The 27344-nt window shown below is 30.6% G+C and overlaps 1 protein-coding gene and 1 long non-coding RNA gene across 15 annotated transcripts in view; one reads left to right on the top strand and one right to left on the bottom strand.

Moving 5' to 3' along the window:
* LOC141452599 (uncharacterized) lies at positions 1 to 26908 on the top strand. Of its 5 annotated transcripts, none has more exons than XR_012457489.1 (3): positions 1 to 94; positions 6413 to 6626; positions 26321 to 26908. It is a non-coding gene; the product is annotated as an uncharacterized lncRNA (long non-coding RNA). The 5 variants fall into 5 exon arrangements; XR_012457491.1 differs by having other exon boundaries at positions 26614 to 26908; XR_012457490.1 differs by lacking the exon at positions 26321 to 26908 and adding an exon at positions 14670 to 16340.
* Positions 1 to 27344, bottom strand: part of LOC141452598 (TOX high mobility group box family member 3-like) — a 268943-nt gene that overhangs the window by 25522 nt on the left and 216077 nt on the right. For 6 of the 10 annotated variants that reach the window (XM_074124905.1, XM_074124901.1, XM_074124904.1 and 3 more), the window contains 2 exons: positions 24008 to 24117; positions 1927 to 2001 (listed from right to left, as the gene is read on the bottom strand). In XM_074124905.1, coding sequence (XP_073981006.1) covers positions 1927 to 1938 — 12 coding nt within the window. In that variant the 5' untranslated portion in view covers positions 1939 to 2001; positions 24008 to 24117. The remainder of the gene's footprint in view (positions 1 to 1926; positions 2002 to 24007; positions 24118 to 27344) is intronic. The other 4 variants (XR_012457487.1, XM_074124899.1, XM_074124898.1 and 1 more) reach the window with 1 other exon arrangement.

The raw sequence follows: 27344 nt of genomic DNA on the forward strand, positions 1-27344 counted from the left end.
AACCTAAGGCCAAAACCCACCAAATTTATTCAACTGCTGTTCGCCTAATCTTACAGCGCAGCGGCATAACTGCGAAGAAGGCCGACATTAATAAGTAAGTGTGTTTATACAAGCCATTATAGATTATGAAAATGCATACATTGCACTGGCCAGGTAGCAGATAGCCTGTACTATCCGAAGACTTCGAACTCAAACAACTGTTTCCGGAGCTACTCTAAATCGAAAGTCCGCAAGTTTGTTTCTTCTTAAGCAATAAAAAGTGTAAAAATCGTTGTCTTCATAATTCATCCAGAAGTACCCCACACTAGATTTCTGACTGTAATTATACTGACTGGACTGGAAGAGCCCTCAAACCGCTGGGTGCCTCAGTAAACTATAGTTAAGTCAGAACGTCACAATACAGTTATTACGCCTAATGTTGAAATAAAAATTAAATAATATATTAATAATAATGAGTCATTAAAAGAGAGTATGAAAATAAGCCAGTTAGATACTTTTGACGATCACATCACTTCTTTCATAAATACTTTTATAAGCTGAGGTTTAAGATTCGGACAACGCTAAAAGGCAATTACCGAAAAATAATTTACGAGCCCATTACATTACTTCATCGAAAAAGACAGAATATTTGAGCTACTCTCAGTCTATACACTATTTTTCAAGCTGTTATATTTTAGCAAGATCATCAGTTGAAAAAATTCTCGTTGGAAAATCTCTGAGAAGCCGTTTTAGGTAGGAGAAGTATTAAGAAGTGGGTAGGAAAGTTATGCTAGCTTACAATCAGCCTTTTAAAACAGCAACCAAAAATGGGGATTGCATGACTGATTTTGGAATATAAAAATTGTCTCTACGAAGGTCGTTGGAAAGCTGCTTTCAGCCTCCTTTTTGTTTTTTCTCTCAACGAATAAAAGATAATTATCAGCATGTTTTTCTCACTTTTGAAATCTCTTCTGCTATATTTATATATCAAAAAACTTATATTTATTTAGATTTTAATTGTATTTTTCTTTGTTCTATGCTCAAAAAATTGATATGCATGAGAATAAATACATAAAATGTAATACACAATTCATTTACATCTGTAATGTGGGCATATCACCCAAATTATTTATTCAATTTTGATTCATTTAACTGGGAATTAAGTAAGTATATCTAATTATGGTCTGCTCAAATTTATTGGAATAACTCCCTAATGCGCCTGTGCTTTCTTTTTCTCCTTTTTTGGATTGTTAAAGAATTCTTTGAGATTATAAGCATGGAGAAAATGAGTAAATTGAGCTTTACTAAGCGCTTTACCAAGCTTAAAAAGGATACTTGCACAAAGAGATTTGCATTGACTCTCAAACAAGCATTCAAATATATAGCTTACAGCACTAAAATTAAAGAAATTATAGAACAACTTGATGCTGTACGTATGTATTAAAGAAGAGAAAAGCAAGAGCAGAAATAACAGAAAAACAAAAAATAAGTGAAATTTTATACGGCATTACACAAAATAAACGGCGAGAGATTTTGAATGTAATGTATAAAATGTAGGAAGAATTTTAATGTGCTTAAGTGCGTAGTTAGTGTTTAGCAGCGAGAGTGACGGTAATGGCGTTGTTAAAAGGAAAATATAAACAAAAGTTAGTTGTTAATCCTTTTTAGTAGCTGTTATTGCAAAATATAATTATCATAATATAAATTTAATTCTCTAAAAATAGAAAATGTGTGTTATTAAAGTAAACACTGAAACATTGTAAGAGCCCAAACATTGTAAAAGTGGTGAATAGAGGGATAGTTCAGTGTGAAACTGCATTTTTATGCTAATAGCTATTAAAAATCTTGTTAGAAATTTCTCTTTGTGCCTCGCTTCTAATAAACATTAGCAAATAAAACTAAAAGAAATGCAATAAATAATGATTTAATTAAACTAAAATAAATTACCTGTTCATTCATATTTGCGTATCCGTTATGTAAATGGCTGGGAACAGTTAGAGCCAGGTCGATATTTTCACTTCGCTAAAATCAAAAAGAAAAATAAAATCAGTTTTCATCTTCACTAAAACACAATAACTATCATGTAATATGAACTAACAAAAATGATCTAACAGTAAGTATACAGGATTTGATTTGCATTTATTGGTGGTCTTTCATTCATGAAGTTTTTCTCTCCTAAGAATCACCAAGAAAAGAGCACGATCCTTCAAAGATGGAGAGTTTGGTAAATATTCCAACTTTGTAGAAATTGTTTACTGAAACTTTTGTGGGAAATTTTTGGAAATTAAATTATGGCTATAAGTAAGCACTCAACTCAAAATGTCTTTTGATTCTACACTTGCTATTTCGCATAATTAATATAAATCAAATAATTTATATTCGGCTACTCGGTATTTATTAGAATGTAGTACTCTAATTGTAAATCTTAAATTAGAGTTATTTATTTTTAGCTTAATTTCATCATTATGTTAAAATCATTTCTCCTCTTCTGAGCATAGATTGCAACCTGAATAAAACTTATTAAATAAACTATATTCCAAACTATCCTCTCCAGACCAGAGTTTTTCCCTTTAATTTTATGACGTTGGTGTTGTCTCAAAAAAAATGTAATAGAGATTAGTTTTTACTGATTCTAAAATAGAAAGTCCGCTACCTAAATTTGGGTAGCCAACTGGGTGATTCCATTTACTTGGACGTGGTCTGAAGGTTTGAAAATGAGAATTTTAATGCATTAATATTTACTACCAAAAATAATTAAGCGGGACAATTTTCTTCTCCAACTCGTTTCATCTTCTTAATTTTTAATAATTGTTACCATAAAGAAAGATAACAAATATTTACAATGTGTTTAAACTAGTAAGTAATAATAAAGGCAAAGTAATGCCTATTTTTTTCAGGTGGGCATTACGTCCAACTATCAAATTAGATGTCGAGGACGGAGGTGACTAGCTAACTGTTTTAACTATTTCATACATATCACATATTTTCAAATAAGAGGAAAACATGAACTGAATATTATATTTTAAGTAGAACATACATAAAATTTTATAATGTTTTTTTATATGCCGTGTGGGAGAAAATATATATTCCAATACAATACTGTTATCATGTTAGGAATGTATTTTCAATTTATAATAAATCAAAACATTCAGTATATAGCGAGCTAATGGGAAATGCAGTGTGCCATGGAATGATAAAAAAAGAAAAAGAAAATAAAAATCAATCTAACGGTGGGATGAGAGGCCACGACCCTCTCTTAACATCGAGCCACCGACGACGTTAGATGGAAACAAATGGTCTGAGAGAATCGTCTGCGAATGAGGGCGGTCCCATTCGCCTGGCAAATATTGTTATTTTCAATTATCCTGTGCCTAGTTGATTACCTTGTATTATGAGATAATTTATTTATTTATTTATTCATTCTGTACAGTTTATATTATGTAGATCTGAAATGAAATATTTCGTTTTTCTACCATAACAGCTTTCAACGGAAAGTTTGTTTTCTATAAAAATTGTTATTCTTTTAATCAAAAACTGTATTACTCTTCTTACGAATGAATAAGTATAAATAAGGAAGCTTCTTTGTTTGTTTTTATGAAAGTAGTATTTAATTGATTTGTATGAACATTCATTTTAGATACAAATACGATCTGAATCAAACAGGTAACACAGAAACAGATAGTTGTCGAAATGGATAATAGTAAAAATTTGAATGATACTGGAAAGCGCAGAAGTTGTGCAAAGTTTGCTTCAATCCATCAAGGGGCTTTTAAGTGGTTCGGCCAAGCTTTGAATGTGTAAAATGATAGATATCCTAAGAAAAGCTTAGAGCGATAATAAGCAACATCTAATAGAAGTGGAGTTAAACTATCGTATGACTAACATTGGCTTAACCAGGATGCCAAGCCGGTTGGGCACTACAAGAAAGGAACTTTCTGTTAAAAAAGTAGCTAGAAGCAGCGGTTCCGTTCAACCAATATAATGTGTGCTAAGTTTTGAGTAAATTAAAACCTTCTTTTAATTTGTTGTGCAACATAGCTGATAGAAGATGCTGGATGAGAACAGAATTTCAGTGATGTATTGATTTATTTCTATAGTCTCGGACAGATAGTCAGCCCTTATTGGCCGAGGCACCCTTACACCCTTACAGAAGGGTCTATTTCTAACTAGTTGCTGGCTTGTCTTCATTAACTATGTTTTGCGGGCTAATCTAGAACTCCAGCAAGATTTCTTTCCTGAATTGATGCGGTTAAGAGGTATTCTTAGCCATTGATGCAAATTTTTTGTTAGCATATTTCTCTTATACTGTCTAATAATGTTTTTAATTTTTAGTTTACAATATTTCACATTCCTTCTTATGTTAGAAGTCATCACTCTGAGATTTCTGCCAAATTTAATTAGAATAATTTTGATACATGTTGAAATTAGACTTTAATCATTATTTAATTTTTCTTGTTTAATTGAGGCGCATAAACTTCTTTGATCATTGGAAGTTGATGTGGATCACTTTCATTGTAGGAACAATGTTCTCTCTTTAAAAACTACAATGTCCGATCCCAGACGGTGAGCTGTAAGAGGCTTTTAAAAATAAATAGATTTGAGTAAAAAAGTTAATAATTTATTATAAAAAAATATAATCTAAATTCGATAAATACAGTAAAAATTGTCATTTATTACTTGGGATTGTAATAAATATATTAATTTAAGGGATGATAAATATCCAGCCAACAGTTAGTAATATAGTTTAAATGTGAATTATAAATCCACAAGTTAGCGGGCGCTAGTTTTGTAATTAGTTAGCCCACAAAAGATAATTAATTAATCGAGCAAACTAGACTGTCCAAACATTTAAACATTGTCAAAACAATCAACAAACTAAGAACGCTAATTGTGGGCCCAGCTTCTGTTTACTTAAATTGAATTAAAGCCTTTTCATATGTACATTTTAGTTTATTCAACTTAAATAAAATTTATTCGAACAATTGAAAATAATTGTTAAAACTTACATTTTTTATTTAAAATTTTCTTATAGTTATAAGTTATAAACTAAAATCATTTTCACTGATTGAAACCTGCACTACATTACTGTATGGCTTAACTTTAATTATATTCCAATTCACTCTTGGATTCTTTGAGCTACACTCGCTATAAGAAATGTCAGAAGCTTTGTTTCTTAAAAGAATAACTTATACAAAAACCTTTTGTGCTTACTACAAGAAACCACATCTTATCGTAAATATCATGGTTTTTTGTTTTTTTGCACCAGTCTTTAGGCACTGTCATCTACTCTGGCCTCAAAGAGCCAATAGTCTTTTATTGAACTAATTGATTGCCACCCATTCAATTAGGGAATGAGAGATTATTTCCTGTTCTTCCTTTTATCAGCTTCTCAGGAAGTTTTTTCGCTGACTCTTAATTCATCCTTCAGAAAAGTTTCGCGAGCCTGCTGGCACTGTCAAAAATTGCATTTAAAAAAAAAAAAAAAAAAAAAAAAAATAGCTGTTATAGCAATTTTACACATTTTATTTAATAGGAATAAAGTTTTATTGTATTAGGAACTTTTTTTAAGATGTAAGATAAGTATTATAAATTATTTCTAAATATTCAATAACTCTGAATAGAGTTATTCTGAGTAAATTAAAATGGAAAATTACGAAGAAGGAAGGACTATAATCTATAATTGTTTCTGCAGCAAGACTATGGCGCAACTTGTGGTGCTTTCACATACTACAGATTTACCGACTGAAAAATTACCACTTAAAATATTTTCTTTTCTATTTTACAATATTTTATTGAATCTGAATACCATCGTATTAAGCAAATAAGATTTCTGCGTTACTAAATTACTTCAGTAAAATAATTAATTTTTTGAACTTAGTAATGAGTGGGTAAGTCTTGTTAAAGTTTTTCTTAAAAGAGATATTCAGCAGCATTAAGTAAATTATAAATAAACAATTAAGAGTTGTAAATTAAGTACATAACTTATGAATATAGTTACGGAAACACATACATCTGCATATTTATGTGTGTAAGCGCAAGGAAAACAAGGACTATGTAGGAAGGGTTTGGGAAAAAGAAGCATAGGAAGAGAAGGAGGAAGATAAAGTAAACTTGGAGAATGTGCTTACCAGATAAGAGGCTTACAGCGCTCACTGGTTGGTGACGAACAAACTCTCGACATTGGCCACTTCAGAATAGTTGGTCCTACACGCAAAGGGTCTTCAACATCACCCTCTCTCATGAGAAAGGGTATGAACCAACTTAACCTCGGTCCTTATTTCCTCATACTTCCCCATTCAAACTTGTTTACCTACAATTTCTTCTTTGTCAACTAAATATCAGTTTAGTTTAAGTGTGAATGGGCGTTTGTGCGCATGTTCAGAACAAAGCAATCTTCCGTAACTAATTTACATCTTTTTTTTTTTTTTTCTAGATAAAAATATTCATCATTCTGCGTTTCTTGAAAATGATTATCGATGTGGCAAAGCTGGTATGAATTCCTGGGACAATAGAAAGTGTATTGTAAGGATGATTGGCCAAAGGTACCAACGGTGAGGCAGAATAAGGATCTGGAAGACAAATCGCTGAAAGATCTCATTCATCGGACTTCTTGATCTGATTGGAATTTAATTAGAAAAAAACTACAGGTATATGAAATACAATTTTTTTTTAAATCTCCTCTTGGTCCTGTAGCCCGTAGTGAACTAACTAACCTCTTGAAGAGGAATCATTGCCCTCTGCTAATATCCCAACTTAAATACAAAGAATACTTTACATACGTAATTCTGGAAAGCATTAATTTCTTATTATTCATTTACTATTGTTAGTTAGGTTTATCGAACTCACAGGCCAAACAGCTCACCACGACATAGTTAGCAACACATCATTAAACAGATCAACTAGGGTTTAGAAGAGAGTACGGCTTCATACTTCTTAAATATACAATTGTTTGGGTTTATCATGGATATTTTTGGATTGTACAATTGGGACATCGTGAATTCGTTCAATGATTTATACTACGTCTTTAGATTTAATGAATAAAATTAAAAAATTTAGTATTTTAAGGTTTTGTAATCAGTTGCTGGTAGAATGAACTGAATTATATTTCTGTTTAAGACGGATTGGAGGTTTAAGAAGCTCTGTTCATAAATTCTATGGTAGCTTACGATGAATACTGGTACAATTTGGCTTTAGTTGAGCAGAAAAATTACATACTTTCTTTTTTTGTTGTTGTAGGAGCCAACTTTATGATTGGCTACATTCCTGAGGTTAATTATTACTTCAATCTGATAAAGAGTGGCAAGAATATTCAATAAAGTTATGTAAGGAAAATTTAAATTGAATTGGTCTGCTTTAAAATGAATATTGGATATGCCTTATGTGATTCTTTAGAGGATTTCCTGTTGCGGCTCTTTTGAGGAAAGAATAGAAAAAGAGAGAGATTTGAGACCAAGATAGAAAGAGATTTTTCGCTCTCCCTACAATTTAAAAGAAAACCAAATTCTGATGGCTTAAATTTTAATAGTTGACTCAGAAAAACAAACCATTTATAAAACTTTTTTCAAAACAAACCTTTGATTTATTACATATTAACTTTTATGCTACTTAATTATACGTACATCTATTCGGAGAATCAGCCAAAATGAAAGTAGAAATATTTAAAAATTGTCTGTACAAAAACCATAGTCTGAGTTTATTGGATTATAAAAATTCAACTTAATTTTAAATTAGTTAACATATCTTTGAAATAAATATCTTTTAAGAGAAATTTAAATCGAGTTAAAATTTATCTCTGATCTTGTTTAATTACTGTATTTAATTGGGGCCATTGGATTTTAATTAATTGATAGGGTACATAAATTAAAGATTAAGATTTAAAAAAGGCTAATTAATAAAATTTGAATGTAGACTGTAGGAAAATATCTGTAAATGGAGGGTGAATTTAAAATGAACCATTGATTTCCTTTCTTTTATCTCTTTTTGTGAATTAGTAAAAACATTACACTTCAAAAAGAAGAGAAATTATTAGAAGAGAAAAGATTCAAGTAGAAAGTTTAGTGTGTGCAAGACTGGAAAAGGATATAATGAAAAGTACATTAAGAGGCAAATATCCCATTAAAAGAGGTTGTAGGAATGGTTTTAGGAAACAAAGGATAGCTGGCTGTGGGTGTGGAGTCCGATATCACCTGAGAGAAGAGGAATTAAATGGTGCAGTAATTCAGGAATTACTGAGATGTGAGGCAGCAGGGCAATGCTTCAGGGGCTACCACTGTATATCACGCAGAATGCCTCTGGTATCTGCCGGCCAGTTTAATGTGCGCGCACGAGCTGGCTAACCATTTAAAGTCCCTGTTCCTCCAGGTCCCTCCCTTAGTCTGACTATGTTTTTCCCTTTAGTAAAATACACAATTTTTATTTCTTTCTTTTGCCATCTTTGTTTTCTGATATGAAATAAATAGCCTTACTGTAAACTATACTAGATAGCAACATAGTTATCATTTTATAAGGAGTGATTTAACGATTTGGCTTGATGGTTACAGACTGCGTAATGTTATGAAGTTAAAGAGAAAATTCCAGAATGTTATGGAGTTATGGAAATAATATTAAATTCAACCTAGAAGCACTGTTCTTTAATACGGCATTCCTTGTTCAATAAAGATCTCAAATGTCGATCTTTGGTGAAGGAACGCCCATCTACTCGCAAAGTTACTTGTTGCATGATTCGAACCACTGATGTAACTTTCTACATCATTATGCCATCAGTAATCTACATGGATTGCAATGTGATTAACTCATAACTTCTAGAGTTGACAGCACTGATTAAGTGCTCCTCTTACTGATTAAACTCACTCATACTTTTAGAAAAACATTCCCGATAATTTACTTCTCAAAGAAAACGATAAATAAAACTAATCAAGTTTTTATGTCTTATGTAAACGTTTCTTTAAAGATGAACAATTCAAGTTTTGGGTACATTACCTCACTTTTACTTATGTACTTCTAATACCCATCCCAAAAAACGTTAAGTTAGCCGAACAGGAAATGACATCGAAAGTACTATGACAATTCAAAAGTACATTTTTAGTCCTTCCATTTTTGAAGTTTACATTTTAGATTAAGTGGGTAGTTAACTGTCCTCTAGGACAAAAAAATAATGGGCGAATGTTTTATTTTGAAGAAAATGTAATCTACCAAACTTATGTTTGTAAATGGATGACAAGTTATGTATCTGGGATTAGGTGCCTGAAATAATCTAGAAGAGTTCTTAGATGAAAGAAAATGGAACATACGAGCGCTACTTTAAATGAAAGGCAGACATCAAGCTATGGAATAAAGTAATTTTATCTGTGTTAACTTATGACTTTAAAATGATGATTTTGAAGCTTAGAACCAGAGTTAGGGCGGTACAACGATAGATTGTTGGCATTATAAGAAAGCATTTAGCATCTGTACAAGGTGGGGCTTTATAGGACGGAACCGTTGTGCAGATTGTGTCAGAGACAGAAGAAAACGACCTCTCACTTGTTGTTCGATTGCGTTACGCTATGAAACCTTTGGTTCTTTGAGACCAAAGGAGGTAGTAGCGAAAAAAGAGCTAGTAGGGAAAGCCCTCAACCTTTTTAGTAGGGGAGGTTTCGTCTACCAGAGCCAAAGGGGACGGCATAATAAGCCTCTTTTGGCTGCGGTGCCGTGGGTCATACGTCCGTCTCACTAGTTTTTCACCTTAATCTTAAGGAAGCATTTATAAAGAATCATCCAAAAAGATGGCTATAAGATTTCTTATCCAGAGCCGTCAGTAGGAAATGAACAGTGCACTTAATCATTTAGGAAGATAGATGGGCTAAAAGATTTCCCAACAGATGAAAAAAGAAGCTAAAAAAGTCCAAACTCTGACTGGGACAATAAAATGAAGCAGATCGGTAGAAGTGCAATAAGACCCAAAATAGCCAGGGACTGAAGTGAATGCAGGTATTGCGAAAAACCAATTTTAACTTCTGCAAACTCTTCTCCATCAAATGATAACTTTGCAGATGCAATGAGAGGTTTAATTAATCATGGTAAGAGAAGAAAACCGGTGATTGGAGGTAAGAGTGACTTCTTTCAGGGCTAGCGTGGCTAAATAACTGAAGATAACTGAGAAAGTAACTACCATTTAGAATGCAGAGAACCAGTAAGATTAGTTTCAACTTTCCTTGCTTTTGGAAGTTCAAGGTTGATATCTTACAACAGAAGTTACTTCAATAAAATTTGGAACCAATCTAAGAGCACGGTTTTAGCTCGTATACATTTTAGAAAGTGAATGTATTATTGAACTGTTGAGTTATGACACACCATAATTCCAACAAAGTCTGAAATTGTGTTATTCATTAAAGCAGCAAACGCAAACGAAAATAATAATAAAGAAATTACGTTGCCACATCAAGCACGCACCATGTCTAACACAGAAAAATAAATTAAAATCTAAAGAAAAAAAAAAAATTCAAATATAAATGAGGGTTAAATTTTTTTTCACAAAAAAATTATTAATGGAAAAAGTTATTTTATTATTACATCGAGATCTAGCCTAATTCCCTATTAGCATGCAATATTTACATTAATGTATTTTCTTTTATTGAACTTTAAATTCCTGTCAGGTAAAAAAACTGCGTGACATTTTGACCTGTAAAATGTTTTCTCTTTTTGTTACTTTCCTGAATGATTACTTCATATTCAAACGAAAAAATGTTCAATGAATTCTCTAAACGATTTCAAATTTTATTTGTATTGAGAATTTTTCTTAAAATCTAGGTTTTAGTTGACAAAATTTCTTTTTTTAGCTAAATCATTCAATTATAAACGATTAAAAACAATTTATTTTTTAGTTGAATACATACCGCATTGTTGATAGGCTGTTTACATATTTACTTATCTACAAAGCGGTAAATTTTACTTGTTTATTTACTTACACATAGTTAACATCATTGTAAGTGTATTTGTGTAAATGTACGTTAATTACACAACAGATGCTAACGTTAAATAGATAAATACACATTATTTAGACTAATTTAAATAGTGTTTATTTAGGTACTTTGTATTTTATAACCAGTGGGTTTGTTATTCTACTACTTTTAAAAAAACTTTTTTTTAGTATTTCTTTTTGTTAGGCAGTGCTAAGTGAGTTTACGAGTATGTTCGTTGGTTTCAAGTCTGAGAATCAGTTTTCTCCAAAAGTACATTTGTTTAGGTTCCTCCAGTACGGAAAATGGTATTAGTCCGAATTGGCTTAGCCACTTACTAGCGGTAAAAGGGTTGCCACCGACGCTAGCAGGAAAGTTTCCTTGAGGAAATGAGGAGGCTCAATTAGGGCAAGCTTTGGAATTCCATCTTCTCCCAAAGAAGTGATTTCCCTTGAACCTGCCATGAGCCGTGCTATAGGCTCACCAATGGCCACGTCTTTGTCCAGCCTTATATTTATAGAATTAGCTTAGCTGATTCGCTAAGTGAATGTAATTAATGATACAATGTTGACAATACTTTCACTGCGTGAAAATAAAAGGTTGAATGAATCATTTGATATTATTGCTTATCGTTCGTCACACAATTCTTGTTATTTGTCGTTCCGTTAGGCTTTCAGTCCGAAATCTTCGCCACTTTAAGTCCTAAGTCATGAGAATAACATCACAAAGAGAGAAAAGCTTTTTCTTTAGAATTGAAGCCGTGGCTAAAAGCTTTAGAAGAATACTATGGATCGAAGAATGCTTTAAGGATCAGAAGTACCTGTGGAACACGATAAACTGCTCCAAAGGAGGTTTTTTTGGGGGAGGAGGAAAACAAGGTGACGGAGAGGTTTGGCAAAGTAGGCCATCTTTTGCATCGGGCCAAAATATTTTTCATAATTGAAAAAATGGTACATACGGGAACATCCTTTTTAGGAAGGAGGACTTACAGTTTCTCCCTAATAGACCACGAAATACTGGCGTACTTTATTTTCTAGATATAACGAAACTTAGCCGAAAGACGCTGCTAATCAAGTGTACTGTCTTTGAGTAGTGTAAGAATCAGGTGCCTTCAATTTAATCTCCCTCGCTTCTGTTTTCAGCATGATATCACATTACACTAATTGCATTTTCTTCTCTTAAGATGCACCAGTTTTCGACTGCATATTATTATTGAGACAGTTCTCCTTTTTGAGGATGTAACATTCCCAGAGAAAAAAAAATCTAAAAAGATGGCTTGATCATTTTAATTCAACAATGAAGGAAGTGAAAAAAAAATGGTTTAAATTAGAAATAAATAAAAAGTTATTTCGAAAAACGATACAGTAAATAAAAAAGTCTTAAAATTAAATCCGTACACTGTTTTTTTAGTAAATTAATTCTTCGATAAATAATTTCATATTTATAATTGGGATAATTAAATGAACAACAATTAATTGGAAATAATTACAGTTGTTTGGTGGTTATAATCAACTGCTATTGTCAGCTGGTAAATTAAAATTAAATAAAACATATGTTTAATTCCCAATAATTAATCTACCATAGTAATTAAAACATGGATAAAACTCATTAAATCTCATATGCTGCAAATAGATGATTACCTCCACACCTATTTTTATTTTTTTTTAAATTTAACGCTTCAAAACATGAATTTTATTTTATTTAAATTGTTTTCTATCATTTATGATGAAGATAGATCACTTCTTGTCAACATTTTGTCTAATAGTCTTCTTATTTTAATCGTAGGCTTTTGTTTCATGAAATGAGCAAAATATGTGACGCCGGACAATGCAGAACATTGAGAGTATAGAACCAAGAACTGTTTTACCATTTACTTTAATATTCCATCGTATTGAGAGCACGTTCTTGTGGTTTCTTAAGTTGTCCTAAGAAAGTTGTCAGTTGAAGTGAAAGGGAAAGTTGGAAAAATGGGAAGTTTGATAAAATTGGAAGTCCTGATATTAAGGAAAAGAAGGGCCGCCCTCTTCAGTTAGTGTTAGGAAACTTGTGGATTTGCTTTTGGTTAAAAGAAAGCAAACAAATACCAAAAAAAAAAAGGACGTTGAACATTGTGCAAGGAAAAACATTGCTTTTGAGTCGGAATAACAAATGTTTACGGTCTTTTAACTCCAGTATCCCAATACTTTTTATGAACACGAAAAAATAAATGCATCAGTGATTAATGTATGAATGCATTTTTCTTTTTATTGTGGGCAAGTTGGGTGAATCAAGATGTCCGAGCTGTCTGGAGATGGTGTTGAAGATGCAGTACTAAACTCTTTTCAAATTTAAAATATAAAAAAGGCTATGGAAATGCTCGGAATAAATCGCACGCGGAATGCGAGAGAAGTGAACTTAACTTAAAAACAAAGCTTATTTATGTTCATGTTTTTTATGAAAGAAAGGAGAGTAGTTTCTTAAATTAAATAGTTCATGTACTTAACTATTATTTCCCATAGTGACCCAATTACATTGTTTGATTCAATGGGTAGTACATTACAGGGTTTATCAAAATAAATTAAAGTTACAGAACTACCCCTGTATTTTCTTAATAAAAAAGAATCAGTGATTCCCAAAGTATTATTTGGAATTACATTATTAAATGAGCTAATTTCATTCACCAGTTTCCTATAATAGAGACGATTATAATTGTAATTAAAATACTAAGTAGCCGAAAATGTCTCGTTCACAACGAACGCAAATCTGAAGCTCTATCAAAATCTTTTAATCCAGTTCAAGATTCATGTAAATCATTAAGCCTTTACAATCACAAGGACACAGAAAAAGAAAATCTGCCATATTCATGAAACTAATTTCCAGCTTGATGTTTTGAAACACTTTAAAATTACTCTGGATATCGCTGCTTTCTTTAAATAAATTTGTAAAATTTTCTTTGGGCTGCATAGTTCGATAAAAACATAATCTAAATTTAGATTTAAATTTCTCCGATAACTATTCCAGCAGAACTAATTTTATTTCTTATTTCCTATTTAGTATAGATTTGTTGCCTAATAAAAAGAAATAAAAGTCTCAGAAAGAAGAATAGAGGGAATAAATAAAATAAGAAGTGCTTTTGCAAACCTGATAAAATTGATAATACTTTTTTGTACTTTAAGATTTATTTAATCCAACAGAGGAGAAGGTAAAATACGAGAAAAAGAAGAAAAAACAGTTAAATGGGCAAGAAGAGAAAGAATAAGCGAGAGAGAAAATAGAATGAATGTTCTTTTTAATCCAATTTCAAGAGAATTAGTAAAATGGGAATTTAACGCAGAATGCTTATTATTCTTTCATCACGTTTGTTTTAAACTTTTGCATAGATTAATTATTCTTGCTTAAGATTTCTATTTTTCTTCTTTTGTTTTTCCTTTGACATTGGGTGGAGACGAATAAAATATGTAGATCAGCAAGGAATTTATAAACATTTTCAACTTCTTAGTATTGATGTTATTTGAGCGAATCGTAATTTCAAAGACCTCAAAACATAAATTAGGTTATGGAAAGTAAGAAGGATGTGAAATAGCTGAAATGTTCTTTTTTGGGTAATGGTTCAAAGCCAAGAATGTTTTGTTGTGTTTTTCTCAATCCGCAGGACTCAAACAAAATTTAATCCATCAATTATCTTAACCATTCGACCACCAACGGGTAATCCTAAATACCACAAGCTTTCTTTTCAAGTTTCTAAAATGTATTTCATGAGCTTCTATTAATCAGTTTCAGAGGAGAACGGAGGCACAGAAAGGTGAAATATAAAAAATAAAAATTAATTTTATAAGCCGCAAGTGAAGAGGCAAAAACTCCTCAGGATAAATAAAAATATAAGAATTAATGTATTTATAGAAAACGGTTATCTTGCAGCAGAGACAAATATAATCTTCTTAATGCTGCTCACCAGCAAGCAAATCTCACAAAGAAAAAGAAAGTGCAATCAAATTATGTAGCAAATTTTGCTTGTAATTTTGTTTTGATACATTTTAATTACAGTTAGGTTTAATTCGTGTATTTTCCATCATAACTGCATAAAGTTTTTGTTAATTTATGTTATTTAATTGTGGGAAGTTGAAAATAACCCGTCAGGTGGAAGAATTTTTTTTATTAGCCTTGTATTTTTAATATTTCTGTGTACCCATGTTAACTAGGCAATAAGAGAAAAATTTAAAATAACAATTAAATAGGGGTATCGAGCAAGTATTACAAGGAGATACTAAATAGCTCAGTGGTTCTATCGTTTCATGGATGTTTGTCACTGTCTGAGATTGTATGAAACTGAATTCATTGGAAGTTATTATAATTGCTTAATAACCATACTCATAATGTACTCTGATTAATGTGAATACTTTATTTCTACTTATAAAAAGTGTTAATTATTGCATCATAAAACAAACTTTACTTGCATCGCTAAAAAAAAAAAACACCAAGTATCTATACTTTTTTAAACTGTGCACAAAAGTTCATTAACATTTTCAATAGCTTTCTATGCTTAATTCGAAATGACAAAAGGCACCAGAAATCAATCCGTTGGACCTGAAATTAATATATATATCTACCCCAAAACGATAAGGCGATTTTAGCTATATCACAATTTCATAAAAAAAGTTAGCATCTGTTATTTAAGAAGAACAGAGAGTATGGCATGTCGATGAACATAACCATGGAGACAAACATCATGTTCTTCTTGCTTTACTGGTGATATTGCAATACTGGCAAAACGTTTTCACATAAATGCTTTCCAGTTCGTGTTAAAAATATTTTTAATTTTAGGAAATAGAAGATACTTAGAAGTATTTACAATTGCATAAAAGTTATGGGTGCTATAAATCTACCAAAAACCGAAATGTACCGCAAGATCCTTACCCAAAAACATCAGAATGTTTTTATATTTATTTTGGCAAGGCATTTATCTGAAGAAATAAATAAATAAATGAAATTAATAATAATAATAAAGGACAGACATTCGCCAACATTATATTTGAGCATAAAAAAGAATTAAGCCACCACAAATACACCTAGTGTTTGCAACGTTTCCTCCAAGGCGCCGAGAAGAAACGAGAAGAAGGAAGAAGAAAAACCCACTAGTGAAAATGTGTGAAATACACGAATAAACACCCATGCAATTGCAGTTGAAGGCACTTGGAAGCAAGTAGCAGTCATTAAAATGTCAATATGTTAGTTTCATCCACAGCCCACCATATATCCATAAATTAGTGAATTGGATTTAAACAAAACCATTACACAAATAAATAAATTCTATTTTAGGATAAAATAAACATTACTACATAACTAAAATTCTCTGCCGAATAGCCATACCTAGCATCTAGAATTAATATATTATTTAACTGATACATAATTAAATTTATAAAATAATTGAGGAGCTATTTCAGTCTTTTTTTTTACCACCTAGCTATGACTTTTGCTATTCACTCGTTAATTACTGCATAATATCAAAGGAAAATAAATATTTTTAAACAAATAATAATAAATCAAAGAAGAGGGCCCATGTAATAGAATCGAAGAAAAGTTTAGTTGCTCAGTTTGAGGATAGATGGCAGAAGAGTTGTCACCGGCTATGTAAATTGATTAATTCCCAAGTAACAGTGGAATTTTTTAATGCTTTTATTTGCAATAGTTTACAGAAATGACCCTTGAAGCACTTTTCTCCATCGATATTATTAGAAATTTTATTTAATTCAAATTAGCCCATTAAAGATAATCAAGTTTTTGTAGATTTTTCCATTAATCAATTTTTTCCAAAAGACAATTGATCTTTGATGGGAATCATTATTTTAATGAATGATTTTTTTTTGTTTTTAAATAACAGCCTATCTGTAGATTACTTACAGGGAAAAAAGTTTTGTAGAGAAATTTATGACCTCCTCTTGAGTTCAACTTTTGAAACCGGTTTGTGTTGATTTTATGCTCTGGCCAGCACTTTCTAAAATTAGTTTGTTGTTGGTTTCTTGTTCAATAATTTCTAGTCTTAATAAAGGGGTTATACATATTTCTTTTTTAAAAAGAATGTTGTCGATTTTGAGTAGATAAAATCTTATATGGAGAGGAATTAGCCAAAAGCAACTTGACAAAATCTATCATACCTTGTTCGCCCTCACTATAGGAGGGTTTTGTTATATTTTAGAAAAATAATGGTAAACATTATTAATGGTTTTGTAAATATCAATTGCAAAAGTAACAACAAATCACTAAAACAAGCAAAGATTTGCCATCTTTCAATTTATACCTCTTCTTTAATCAATGGCCTATAGAATGCAAGTAAATATGTTGAAAGTATGCGCCACTCTATCAGCTGGATCGTTTGATGAGCATTTCTAAACATTCCTCACTCAAAAATAGAATTTCAAAAAAATAATGAAAACAATAGCTACTCAGTAATGTTATTTCCAATCAAGAATTTTGTCTTGATTCACATATGTATAAAATTCTCAATCGATTCTTGAAAATATCAACAGGATCAGAGTCACACACACACTAATTCTCATTTGAGGCCAAAAGAAATAGAATTCACTGAAGAAGTGTGAAAGAAATAATGGTTTAGAATATTTGGAAAATTAAGAAAGAAAAGAGTAGGCCAGCTTTGGTAGAGAAAAAGTTCAAAATGAAAATTCCTGAGCGCTCTTTTTTAAAAGTGAGAGAAAAGTTTGTATACCAGCTGAGGTAATAAAAAGAGAAAAATAAAAACAAATATTGGATAAAAAGAAGTATATAACAATTTTGTTTGTAAAAAGAAATTCATAAAGTTGTAAAATGTTGGGAGTAAAGACAGAAGTAGTGCGGGCAGAGGAACTCTGTTCTCCTTAATGAGTCCGTAATCTGGAGTTGGTATATATATATTTTTTTTCATTTTCTAAAGGTGACTTTTACCACCAACCCTTTTGAAATTGGTAACTTAATGAAGTAAATATAATTATAAAATGAAGAGAAAAATATTCAACCTCCAGAAAAAAAACAACAATTTATTTAGGATAGAAAAGTCACAGCGTGTTTGTTTTAACTTTATGTGCGGCATTTTTTCCCTTCTTTTCCTTATTAGTACTTTATTATAAACGCAATAAACTTTTTGTTTAATTTTCCACTTATATAGCAAAGTAGATTATTAATAGAAAGAGCTTTTTTACCCTTGTTATTTTTCTACTCAAAAAGATTAACCAATCGCTTGTGAAACAGGTATTTTCATAATTATTTCTGCCTGAATTGTGATGAAAACCAAGCGGAAGGCTTGTTTGTTATATTAAAAAAAAAAGAAGAAAAAACTGATCTAAAAATAAATAACAATTAACTTCCCTGCTAGTAATTAAGTAAATAATAATTTAAGAGCATGTATTGAGATTAAATGAAATTCTAGATGCCGATTTTTACAGGAGATACTTATTTTGAAATATGAACTCGAAGTTGTATCGTGAGAATGTGGATATTTATGAACGGAATATCCAAAAATAGGTATTTTGGGCATTGTACAGTAGATATGAAAGTGAAAGATCCCCAGTTCGATACTTACGTTTTGCTACTTTTCATTTCTTAGATAAAATTTTAATAGCAGAGTATGCACTTTTGCCATTTTAACTTTTATAGTTGGACGTTAAGTCCGCATGAAAAAAATTGGTAGATTACTTTAAATACTTGACAAAAACTCAATAGTTCGGTGTTTTGAAACTTTTTTTTTTTTTGTTAAGGGAACTTTAAACATTATTTTTTGATAAGATTGTACTAGTTTTTGAAAATCTGAACGAAAACAATACTTTTTCGTGTATGAGGATAAAAAAAGCGATTAATTAACTATTTGATACTCTGATATCTTTTAGGTAACTTACACTTGTAAGATGTTAAACAATTTCCATTTATTGTTGTTAATTACTGAATATCTCAAAATATTTATTAATAAATCACTGCAATATTTAATTTACTACTTTATGTGAGGCACTAAAAATATCAAAAGTATTTTTTATACAACTCACATTAAAGAAATAATAAAAACCTTTTAATATCATAAAAAATGATATTTGAGAAAATTGATTTTTCAAAAAAACTCCCGTCATTATCATAACGAAAACCACTTAAGGGGGAAATTCCTATGTAGATGGCGTCCAGTTTTTATTAAAATTATATTCAAAAGACATATATTATATTTAGATATGAGCCCACTATAATATGGGATGATATGTTGTTTAATATTATAATAAAATAAACCATAAAGCTAGAATATTAAAACACCAAGAGAAAACAGAGGCAAGAAGAATATAGGCGAACAAAAAAAAAGCTGCAAACAAAAGTAATATAGATTTTTCTTTTTAATTTCTGCATAATTTAGCCATAAAATATATTTTCATGTCATGTATTAAGTTCAATGAATCTTCATGAAATTGTTCACCAGTTTTTTAATGGCTTAAAACTAAATTTATACATTATAGTATAACTTTGGTTTCACGACTGTAATGGCTTGTCATGTCTTTTCTATTTATGATAATGATTGTAATAAAAAGTTATGAAACTATAATAACTTTTTAAGTTACATATTTATAATATTATTTTCCATGTAATAAATTTCTTAGTTCTTGTACAATATGAGAAATAGTGAGTAATACATGGTGCTTTTCATTAACAAAAACTATGTGTAAGTTAGTCAATTTTGCAATGTTCAATGAGTTTAGTGTGCTTAAGAGTTTTCTGTCGATTCCTTCGAAAGATTTTGAATAAGTATGGCATCTTGGTGATATTTTAGAAATGAAGAACCCCTGACTCCTGGAGAAACAAAGTAAAGGATTTTAGAAGTAATCAGACCGAAGGATATTTGGAAAATAATTAACATTATCGAAGGAACCAGGCTGAATTTACAAGTCACAAAAGTGTCGATGACGTCCGTAGAAAACTAGAAAAACGTTGAGAATCCGCTAAAATGAACTGTTTGGATTAGTTTCTCTTGTATTACAAATAGCCAACACGGCATCTGATCTATGAAGAGTGAAGGATGAGTGTAAGCACTAAAAATTCTTTTAAGAGATTCATATATGAATAATGTCTGCCTTAATAAACAGGAAATCGCACATAAATTATTTACGTGATTTATTGAAGAATAAACTTAAAAAGAAATATTAAACAGTCTTCTTGGCAATGTTTTGGAACAGGGATTCATTTTAGAGATCAGGAAATTATCAAAAAGGAAGTTATCAACTATAAATAATATTTAGCTATTATGAAATTCCTGTTTATGTTTTTTTCTCCAAATTATAAATTTAGGATAGAAATTGATTGAAGCTCATTTACCATTAGAGTTAATGCAGTCACGGGTAATGGTTTCCGCAAACACTTTGCTCCATTATTTGAGGTGAGCTTGCAGGAAACTAACAGTTTCATTAATTTAAAGTGTATGGAACTCTACAAGATACTGACCATGAGGAAGAAGTTGCATTAGAGTTTGACAAGTTGACATTAAATGACATAATTCTCAAGTTATAAAAAAAAAGATTGGGTTTCGAATCTAGTAATTAGAATCTTAAAATGTTTCTCCATTTTTGACCAGAAACAAAACTAGAACAAGCCGGAAATATTAAAGATTCAAAACACATGGGATTTTTTTTCTCTTTTGGAGAGCGCAAAGATTCGATTCCCAAGTTTTAGATACATAAATTTACGTGTAAATAAATTAAATCAGGAAGTCTTGTACTTTACGATGTTCTTCAGTTTATCAACGTGAACTTCAGCGCCTAAAAAATAGGTTCTTTCTCAGGACGATTGTAGAATTGTCTATTTTTTAGGGTTTAAAGTCCAACTTTAAAAAAGTTGTCGCAGACATAAAAGCAAAGACCTACTTTTACAGTTGAAGAGCTTGGTGCAAAAAGGAGTTATCTAGAGTTTTTTAAAATTTTTAGTAGGGACAAAAAACTGAATATGCTTTAAGATGTATTCCTTATGTAGTGTCTGCTGTAAGGATTAGTTAATATATTGTGATGGGGTCATTTGGGGTTCAATTTAAACTTTCTAGGGCATTTTTTAAGCTTGCTATAAGCAAAAGTTATTTTGCAGCTATCTCTTTTTTGCACCAAAATCATAATTTTCAGTAAAACTTGAGTACATATTAAGTACTTTAGTCAACAGATTTCTTGTTTTTGAGCTTTTAAGTGGCATTTTGTGTTTTGTCGAAGCGAATGTATTATGCCTGTCAAAAAGAAAAATAATAATATCTACCTAATATAAACACTAAATAGACCTAATAAAAAAATTTTTGTTTGATTGATTGCGTCATCTTTTCTGTTTGGAGCATCTTTATCTGCTGTAGAAAACTGATTTTTGCTCCAAATCTAACCTAGGTTAGAGAATAAGTAATAATAAACGAGTCTGCATAAAGACTCGTTTATGCACCAAAAGATGTAGAATTGAACAAACAATAGGGGGGCGCCACTAAACACATTTTCTGAAAAAAAATGTAGATAACTCCTTTTTGCACCAAGCTCTTCAATTTTCCCAACAAATAATAAACTTTATATGGAGCTATTTGAACTAGAAATCTTCTAGTAACAACTCTAAACTCAAAACATTGATTTTTCTGCAAGAACCAATTCTAATTATTCATTTAAACAATATAATGTTGTTCAAAATTGACTTGGGAGATTAAGCACAATAATTCACTCCAAATTTTTGGATTTTTATTGAAAGTTAGTGTTCAACGGCATGAAACAGGTCTGAAGTCATGATCACTTGAAAGAAGTGCGTCAAGTATACTGAATTCAAGGTTGTTAAAGAATATTGCCAGCTACTTTTTCATCTTTTTATTTCATTAAGAAATAAGAAACATCTTTAGAATTAATTAAATATTTATAAAACATTATTTTTTTATCTTTTTAAAATATAAATTATTTTAAGAATTGTTATTTTAAGAGCAATAAGATAAAGAGTCCATAAAATCCAAAAGATAAAGAAGTAAAAGATATTATGGGAGGTTGAATTAAAATAATTGCGTGTTAAGTAAAGATAAAAATCATGAGTTCTTCAAGCAGAACAGACGCTAATCTATAAACAAATAATTTGAATAAGAACTTGTAAGAAACTGCAATTTTTGATTTTATTTTTCATTACAAATAATAAATATGGAAAAATAGTATATTAAGAATTTCTGCAGCCTTGAACAATTATTCGTTCGCCGCTAAAATTATTATTTTGCTCACTAAACACTCATATTGTTCTTTTTTTAAAAACAATTACCCTTATATTTCCAATTATATTGTTTTCAATATAGTTTTTATATTCTGTTGGTAGAATTTTTTATCTGATTTACTTGTTAGTTTCTTTTTCGGTGTAATTGCTTCTTTTATAACTTCCGTAGATATTGCGTGGAATAATTATTTATTGTATTTTTGCCTCATTTATTTTAAGTTCTCATTCTAAAACAAATTTATTATAAAAATCGCAAATAAATCTACAGAAGATTGAATAAAATGGGATTTGTGTGCTACAAAAGCCGTCATATTGTTAAAATAACACAAAGAGCAGTAAAATAGATCACCGACGAAAGAGAAGAATACAAAGGACTACAGTATAGAAGGAAGAAAACGTCATCGACCAATATCAAGGGACAAATATTCTTGTACTAATCTGGAAATCATCCCTAATCCAAAAATAAAATACGTCTGGCCTTCTTAGAGTAATCCATGGTAAACTTAGAAGATAATCTACTTTCTTACTAGGGTCTACAGTCTGAAGTGGATCTTGGACTTACCAAATCTGTTGTAAATCATCATCCAGATCTATAATCATCAGAAAATGGATTTTATTGAAGCCACCTGGCCACCAGTGTCATCGTCACACGTTTTCTAGGGCCACCTTTGCTATTCCATTCTCTTCAGGAAGAGTCTCATACAGGGCTTCAAAACTCCTATTTATTTTGTACCAACAATTCAGCATTTGATGTTTTCATTGCTAGCGAGAACTGAACCTAGGTTCTCAAACTCATACTTGTAACTTAGTTTATAGGCTCCTAAAACTCCTTCTTTTTCTCCTCGTTGTTATCTCTCCTTTAGATGTTTTCTATCGTTTACCAGGAGTCGAAAAGCCGCCGAGTTTATTTTGTTTAATAATATAAGAGATAATGAAACTAATGACTTACTCTGGCCTACTGAATCCATCCATTAATTACTAAGACTTAATTACATTTACGTACGCTGTACTTACATCCTCATTGCAAAGACTCAGAAGGTTTCGAGTCCCTTGAAAGCTGAAAAAGCTTTCATTCAAGTAAATGACTTTCTTTGGACTTAGGTGTCGAGGAATGTCACGATATATTTTTTTTAGTTTTTAATCAAAATATCTTTTCTTCTTACAATATAATCATAAATCAAAACCAATCCTATTAACAGCTCGCTCATCGACTTATATTTTACAAATATTAGTGCAACTAAAAACAACCTTTACAGAACCTTGTCATGTTCATTATTGGCCTCAAAAGAAACTAATTAAGGTAATAAACCAGATCCCTTGATAAAAGCAGTAAAAACAAAAAAATCATTAATATACGTTTTATTTTTATTTTAGCTTCATTCTCAGTGTAATAAAAGTTTAATAAAAAGTTATTGCGTAATAAGAATGGCTAGCCATGCCTCCAACGGACTATCTAAGAGAACTCATTTCTCTAACCTGTCATTAATGGACAGAGCTGATAGCTTGACGATGATTCACTGGAACCAATTAGCTTCCCAGTCCCCACCTCATCCATTACAACACATTTAATATTAGAGATTGTTATTGGATTCGATGTATATATATATATATATATATATATATATATATATATATATATATATAAAAAGATCCTGCCATCTTGATTACAATTCAAAAATAAATTAAACAGCTTGCTTGAATAAGAGAACAGCTGGGTTCCTAATTCAACTTTTTTCCCATGTTAGCTTTTTTAAATTAGAAAAATTAAAAAAAACAAAAAATGAATAATTTAATCACTAGATTGTAGCTATTGTCTTCGGAACTATTTCGAGGCAATTTTGAAGAATAGTTATAATTTAATGTAGCTAGAATTTAGATAAACGTAAACTTACGATTAATTACGCCCAAAAGTAAATCCGTCGCCAATTGCTTCAATTCATTTACTTGAGTGAATCTACTTACGTACTTGATATGCCAAACGGTTAGGGTTCTATCATCTTACCTGTAATTAAAAAATGATTATTAGTAATTTAAGCCATTTACAAAGGAATATTTGTACTTTGAATAAGATTTCTATTCCAACTAAATTTAGCATAATACTCTTTATTGTTCTTGCCATTTAAAGAAGATGAATGTCCGTTCTACTGTCAAAGAAAGAATTGAATTGACGCTTCATTTAGTTCGTTTTGATTTTGTGGTCGTCTTTTGAGAACTTATAGAACTTAACACTGATAAATACATATATTTAAAATGTCATTTATTACTTTCAACCATTGAAGTTATAGCTAAAATGTAACATTGTACGTTTACCACTAAGCGTTGAGATTGTTACTAGTTGAGAACAACCTTTGCCAGAAGAAGAGTTGAATTCGTGTAAATTTTCTATTTCTATTATTCTATCAATGGAAAATTAGTTTTTTTAAAATGCTCTGTGATCTATTCTTCAGGGATATAGACTTCCCAAACTATCAATACATGAGCATGTATCTCTATCGACACAAGACTTACACAATCATCCGAAACACTTACAGAACACAAGGTCTGCAGAAACAGTTGATGGGTTTAAATGTAACCTTAGCTTATTATCAAATACAACTAACTTTACACTCGAATTTAACACTCGTCAATGCGCTTTTATATTTACTCTATAACTGTAAGGTAATTCTAAAATTGTAAGGATTTTGTAGATTGCAGAGAATTTGACTTATGGTCATTCCATTTGTAATCTATTTAGACTAAAGTATAAGTACACTTCTTAGATTCTGCAGTAAACAATTTTGAGGGGAAAATTAATTTTGGAGGTTCTGAAGGATGACGCAGCTAACATCATGTAATATTGGTAAGTACTGAAAGTGTTAAAGCGATTTGGAATTAGAACCACTTTACGGTAAGTGCAAATTGGTATTCCCAGTTTTCTATAACTTTCTACTCGTATTAAAAATAAAAATAATAAAAACTAGCCATAAATGAAAAATTAGGATCAAGCTTATTAAATCTAAATAATTCTTCTATCCGAAATAAAGTGTTGGCCAATTCCTAAAAATAATATAATTTATTAAAGCAATAAATTTATAAATATAATAAATAAATAAATTTATCTCGTCTGGAAAATTCCGCCGGTGATAAATATTTCTATTCATAGTGGGTGAATGTTTGTGAAAAATGGCATTCAATCTAAAAAGAATGTTTTTCTCCAAACGGACAAATACAAATTACCGAACATTTACGCAACAGATTTATTGCTGGAAAAATATGAAGCAAATTAGTTTTTCTACTTGTATTTTTCCCTTGCTAAAATTGTGCAATAATATTATTATTGTTTTAAATAATAAATAGCTTCTATTTGACTTTTTTTTTTCCTGCTTTTATTATTGCTTTTTTTTTTTTTATAAATAGTAGGCGAATAGTATTCTTGTTTATTTCATGAAATTAATCGTCGCGGTGAAACAACTTGCTTCGATCAGTAATCAAAGAAAAATGACAGGGAAATTTGTGATGGTAAGGTTCATTTAGTCTTGATAAGTTTGATTTTATAGATAAAATTATTAAGGTATGCTAAACGGATTAGCCAAGTATCAGTTTAATTAAAACCACAAATGAGATTAATACGCAACGGTACGACGGAAGATTCTCATTGCCTGTTTCCACTATAACTTCTGTAAATCGTATTGTTTTGATTGATGTAATAAAGGTAAAATTCCAAATAGCCTAATCGGGACGAATGAACGCTTACTCCAAATGCCTTAAGGTTATCTGAATTTTCTTAAATGTAATTCTTCATAAATTTTGTGGCAGTAGCAGATCTTTAAGAGAATTTCGGAGAATGATCTGTAAACTCTTTTTTAAAATAAATCTCATTACTATTCTCCGATAATTTTTTGAGACAAACCTTGATGGAGTGCCGATTTTGTATCACGATAGATCACGTTACTGTCTAAACACCTTCTTCTAGCTTACAAATACTCGTAAGTTACAGCTGGAGTTAAGTACCCCTTCTACAAAATTTACCTTTGTATAAATACATCCCTAATGTATTATCTGTTACATCAAAACCATTTTTCGATTATTTGGAGACTATCATGAACAGAATGCACTTTTCTCTTTAGATTGATAATTTGTAATAAAGAAAAAGATTGTTGTAACTAAAAGACAGTGTTTTGTGATTTTCAACTTTGCCATTTCATATGTTATTTCTTGGTTTACAGTTATTATTGAGCAAGATCTCGGCCAAGAACATGATAGATTATTTTGAAGTTTTCATGGAAGTATTTTTGTTCATCTCACACAAACCCTCCCTCAGAAAAAATACGTTAGAGAATTATTAATTCTCTGTTTTTCCTTTTTTAATTATTTCTTCATTTTTTCCTCCACTTTCAAGTATAAAATGTAGATAAATGTGACATTAAAGTTAATAAATATAATGTTTGCACGAACAATATAATGTTAATAAATATAATGGAAATGGCGAAGTATTTAGAATACATGAATGTTTTACAAGTTTGGCAGAAGAAGGAGTAGCGCAACGCAGGACAGAGTTATAGAACAAATACACGCCAGAGAAGAAGGGAGAATCAACTTCACCATTACTTGCCGCGCCACCGATATTCTAGAATAAATGAATATATTTCAATTGACAAAAGGAGTGGAAAAAAAAGAGAAAGAATAAAAAAAACAACAAAAAAAGAACTTCTGAATGTATAAATAATGTTTCGGACTGGAATTCCATATGGTTTTATATATATATTTGTTTCAAATATCATGTTTATATTTTTATTGCATTTATTGATTTAAAATGGAAAAAGTGAAAAGAAATAAAATCTTCTCTTTATTGTCTTTAGTTTTGTTCTACTACACGGCCAAGCAAGATTTTATTTCTTCTGTGCTGGGGCACCCATGTAAAACATAAGTTGGCATATAATGGAAATGAGCTCGACTAAATGAACTTTTTAGTAATTTAACTTTTCCTTACTAATCGAAAGAGTAAAGGTTGCGATTTTGTTAACTTTTCGAAAGTATTGCTAAGGACTACAAATTTGAAAGAAAGGAAGATTTTCAGCGCTTGGCCCTAACTGGGTATTTTGCGTAAATAGGAAATTTTATTCTAATGCATGACTTTTTTTTATGGAATAGCTAATAATTACTAAATTTACGTTGAAACTTATAAAGTAATTCAAACATATTTGGTGTAGTTAAAGATATTTCTGTGATTATTAAGCACTTTCAGTGTCA

The sequence above is a fragment of the Rhodnius prolixus genome, unplaced genomic scaffold (genome assembly GCF_049639745.1).
Source record: "Rhodnius prolixus isolate KJV_2025 unplaced genomic scaffold, Rpr scaffold_3, whole genome shotgun sequence".
In the NCBI taxonomy this organism is placed as follows: Eukaryota; Metazoa; Arthropoda; class Insecta; order Hemiptera; family Reduviidae; genus Rhodnius; species Rhodnius prolixus.